General features: G+C 31.3%; 1 protein-coding gene across 1 annotated transcript in view; it reads left to right on the top strand.

Annotated features, from left to right (window-relative positions):
* LOC106470770 (zinc finger HIT domain-containing protein 3-like) overlaps positions 1 to 4334 on the top strand; it is a 17287-nt gene extending 12953 nt beyond the window's left edge. Inside the window, exons 2-4 of the mRNA XM_013931336.2 lie at positions 404 to 492; positions 2010 to 2084; positions 3089 to 4334. Of these exons, the coding sequence (XP_013786790.1) occupies positions 404 to 492; positions 2010 to 2084; positions 3089 to 3270 (346 nt within the window). The 3' untranslated portion in view covers positions 3271 to 4334. The remainder of the gene's footprint in view (positions 1 to 403; positions 493 to 2009; positions 2085 to 3088) is intronic.
* The last annotated feature ends 352 nt before the right edge of the window (positions 4335 to 4686 follow it).

The following is a 4686-nucleotide window of genomic DNA, read 5'->3' as shown; positions in this document are numbered from 1 at the left end:
TATTTTGTGTAAATGTTCATGAATGGAATCATTTTCAACTATATGTTGTGTAAATGTTCATGAATGGAATCATTTTAACTATATGTTGTGTAAATAATCATCAACATAATTTTTCAACTAGAGAAAAAGAGTGGGATGTTTTATGGCAGAAATTAATCATATGGTATTTCGTTACATGCTAGTTTTATTAGTTTAAAAGTAGATTTGTAGATTTAGTGAATAATATTTATTTTGTCAATAAAGATGTAAAACTTTTCATGCATGAGTAAGATTTAGTTATGATTATTTTTGGAAGACAATTATTAGGCTGAATAACTAATTAATTTGATATAAGATTAATATATATATAAAAGAAAGTCTTAAATGAACATAACTTTTCTTATGCATGTTTTTTTCTTGACAGTTGTGGTGTTGAATGTTTTAAAAAACACCGTAAAGCAGGATGCCAAAGAAAAGACTTAATTACAGCACAGGAATGTAAAAAAGAAGAGGGTAAACATTTTGATTTCCAAATGTTATTTTAAATTACTTGAAATTATTGCTTGGATGTTGTTCAGCCTCATAGAAAGAGGAAGAAGATAAGAAGTTTAAGAACAACACTTTGAAAAAAAAATGTTCACAATTGTTAGAATATCATGTCTCACAAGCATTAAAGTGTAATTTTTTAATAGTTGAAACAATTATTTATTTGTGATAAGTAGGCATACATGTTGAAAACGTTTTGAAAACATATAAAATTTCTTTTTATGAATGTTTAACATATTCGTATAATTATCGAATACCAGATGATTATTAATGCACTGATTTTCCTTTGTACTGTATTTCACATAAAGTAGATAAGTTCAAAATTTTTAATTTTTGAAACTGTCACACATTATTCAAGTGATCAATAAGTAATGAGCAGTGTCAGCTCAAATTAAAAAATTGAAAGGTGCGAAAATGAAAAAATGCACCATTTTTCAGATTTTTATTTTCCTATACATTACAAAATTGTAAATAATTTTTAGAAATTAGAATACAGAGTATTAAAATGGTACGTAGTAGAAAAATACATAGAAGATTAGTTTAGAAAATTGTACTTTATGAGCTTTTAATATGGGAAACTTTTCCATAATTTGTCCATATTAATTTCTGTAGCTAATTTTTTATAGAAATTATTACATGGCCATTTAACCTCTCTTATCCCATTGTGCAACACGAACATATTTTTACCAACTTTAGTCTTGAAAATGATCTTTTGCCACTAATGGACAATGTTAATATAATTCTTAGAACAATAAACGTATTTGGAAAAGTTTCTTTGATTTGTTTTTTACATACAAAATATGACCTTCTGAAGTTGAATTTTCTGGTATTCAGTGTGATATTAATTTAATTTCTGCACACAGGCTTTCCTCACAAATATCCTTTTTCTCTTTGCTTGTTAGTATTTTTTATTAATTTTTCACAATTTTCTTGTGCCTAAATTTTGTAGTGTGTTCTTTAAGCCTTTGAACCTGCCTTGAGCCAATCTTGGTAATGAGTATTGTCATTAATTCCTTTCCTAATGTTTCCTTTAGATCAGCATTTCTCCATCTTAAGGGATTTGCTCACTGTCTCCTTAAACCATTACAGATCACTGAAATGCAAGTACAACAAAAACCCTTTATGATTTAAATATTCTATCAGCTTTTGTTTGTTTTCATGAAATCCCATGGACCAGTGGTTGAGAAACACTGCTTTAGACAACAAAAGTTCCTATAGTGTGATTTAATGACTCCAAGTGTTTAAGGCATTCTTCTCAGTATTTGAAAGTTGTGGAATGAAATAAAAGTGCCCACACTAGTTTGGTTGGAACAACACTAGTGTGCTGTGCAAGGACTTCATGCATTTAGTGTGGAGGGAGGTGGGCCTAGGCTATTATACAGTTCTCTTACATTTAAATTTGCTGTTTATTGACACTATTTTGTGTGCTTCTGAAGTAGTTAAATGAATTCAGTGATGATAACTAGAATGTGTTTGTGTTTCAGCTTCTTCCAGTCAAAAAGAAGAGTATGTATTTGAAACTGAAGACACAGTCCCTCTAGAAAAGTTAAGGTTACTAGGTAAGCAATTGTTACAGAACTCCAAGAGATAATATTCTGAGTAAATTCATGAGCAAGGTGACCAAAGGTTATTCAGCAAATTTGATCACCCATGCAACCAACTAAACAACAATCAGAAAAAAAAACTTAAAAGTAACAATACCATCAGGCGATTAGCTAAATACTTTAAAGGAGAAAGCTGGATTGATTTTGTGCATCTTCTTTCTTTTGAGTTAAGTCTAATATACTGATGTTTGTGTACATTTATTTTAAATGTAAGATTACACCATTTTCAGCGAGATTATAGAATTTCTGTCTGATTAGCCACAGTGGCTTTTGGTCCTTTTATGATGTTGTTTTCATCAAATATTATTGACCACTGTATTTATTTTTATGTCTTCACTGCTTTGTATAGCAAGGCCTATTGGTTTTGCCCCTGTCTGTCCCAACCTCAAGCCTGCATGGATGGAATTTGACAAAATTTATAAATTAGGTATTATTTACAAAGTTCTAAACCTGATAAACTTTTTGAAGGTCACGTGTCAAAGATCAAGTCTAATAAAGTTAGGAGACAAGCATACAATATAAAATTAGTGGGGGTATAGGTGTGTCAAAAACACAACTTGCACTTGTTTTACTCTAAATAATATGTCCAGCTTCAACTCGAGTTGTTTGTTTTTAATCATCTAATAAATTACATGTATCTTTTTAACTTGGACAGTCAATATCTACCTACAAAGTCATGGTAAAATACATGTATCTGTTTAACTTGGACAGTCAATATCTACCTACAAAGTCATGGTAAAATACATGTATCTGTTTAACTTGGACAGTAAATATCTACCTACAAAGTCATGGTAAAATACATGTATCTGTTTAACTGGGATAGTCAGTATCTATCCACCAAGTTGCAATTTTTAATTTAAGCAACAATTTGGTCAAGCTACCCAGTTATTTATTATCAAACAAATATATATACCAAGACCATGTTTATATAGTTTTTACTTGTGTACTTTGTGTTTCAGCGTGTGACCAGGAGTTAAGGAACCAGCTGGCTAACCCTCATTTGAAGGATATATTGTTGGTATTAGACACCTCCAGTGATCCAGAGAAGTTGATTGATGATGCCATGAAAGAACCAATTTTCATAGAGTTTGCTAATAGTTGCTTACAATTAGTCGAGAGCAAAGGTGGAAATCAAACCTGAAACATTTAAGAAACTTGAACTAGTTTGTATCTCAGAAGGAGCCATGTAAATTACTAAATGGTTTTGGAAAACTGGATATTTTGAAGTTTTTATGGTTTATTATTTTGTAAAGCAAGTTTTTAATATTGTCACTGTACTTTGTTTAGTTTTTTTTTTATTAGTCATATAAAAGCACTTATTTTGTACTTCCTCTCTGTGGAGTTTAGAATTAAGTATGCTGACAATATGTTGAAAAAACATCTTTCTGTTTCTTATATTTAATATTTTCATATGATCACATTTAACAGTAAGATTATTCAGATCTTTGGCAAAATCTTAGGTAAAGTTTATTAAAATATAATCCACTTTGTTCTCATTATATAGAGTTAAAGACTGATTTATATCAAACAAAAGTTGAAAACCCTATTTATATAAGTTGTATGAAAATTTTAGCTAAGCTATTGTTATGGTAATACAGTAATCATGAGTAACTTTCCTGTTAATGTAGTTAGACAAAAATATACATTTATTTAATACTTTTTTATTACCTACTCATGATTACTTGCCATATTTGTTTGTAAAAGAATAACTAACTTCAGAATTTAAAAAAATTGTAACATTTGACATTTCATCTTTTATCTTCGTTCATTACAATTATAAACAAAAACTATAAAACACTGCAGCTGGTGGCAGTTTATAACTTTGGCTGTTGTTCACTATGGCTGGTAGCAGTTTATAGCTGTGGCTGTTGTTCATCATGGCTGGTGGCAGTTTATAGCTGTGGCTGTTGTTCACCATGGCTGGTGGCAGTTTATAACTGTGGGTGTTGTTCACCATGGCTGGTGGCAGTTTATAGCTGTGGCTGTTGTTCACCATGGCTGGTGGCAGTTTATAGCTGTGACTCTTGTTCACCATGGCTAGTGGCAGTTTATAGCTGTGGCTGTTGTTCACCATGACTGGTGGCAGTAAGAGGGATGAGTCAGTTTCCGAATCCTCCAATTATTACAGGTATAACTATGAAGAAGATTATTACAAATGCGTGGGCTGTTACGATTACATTGTAAATTTGATCATCCCCAATTAATGAGCCAGGTTGGCCAAGTTCAGCTTAGAAGAGAAGAGTTTACCAGATGTTAAACATTCGAGAATAGTGGGATGGCCACTGACTGTAGACATAAACGTCGGTATTCCGGAATTCTCAATTTTTGGTGGAACTGATAAAAATAAAACAAAAGGGATTTCTATATTTACAATACTGATGTTAGGATTCACTCTGAAGTAAACCCAGAAAATATTCCACAATATTATCAGTTACATAAATATATAACAGAACTAAATAGCAGTTTATAGCTATGGCTATTGTTCACCCTGGCTGGTGGCAGTTTATAGCTGTGGCTGTTGTTCACCCTGGCTGGTGGCAGTTTATAGCTGTGGCTG

This window comes from Limulus polyphemus, unplaced genomic scaffold (genome assembly GCF_000517525.1).
Source record: "Limulus polyphemus unplaced genomic scaffold, Limulus_polyphemus-2.1.2 Scaffold4209, whole genome shotgun sequence".
NCBI classification, from domain to species: Eukaryota; Metazoa; Arthropoda; class Merostomata; order Xiphosura; family Limulidae; genus Limulus; species Limulus polyphemus.
Note: the sequence above shows the minus strand (reverse complement) of the source record. Positions and strands in the feature narration are given on the sequence as shown.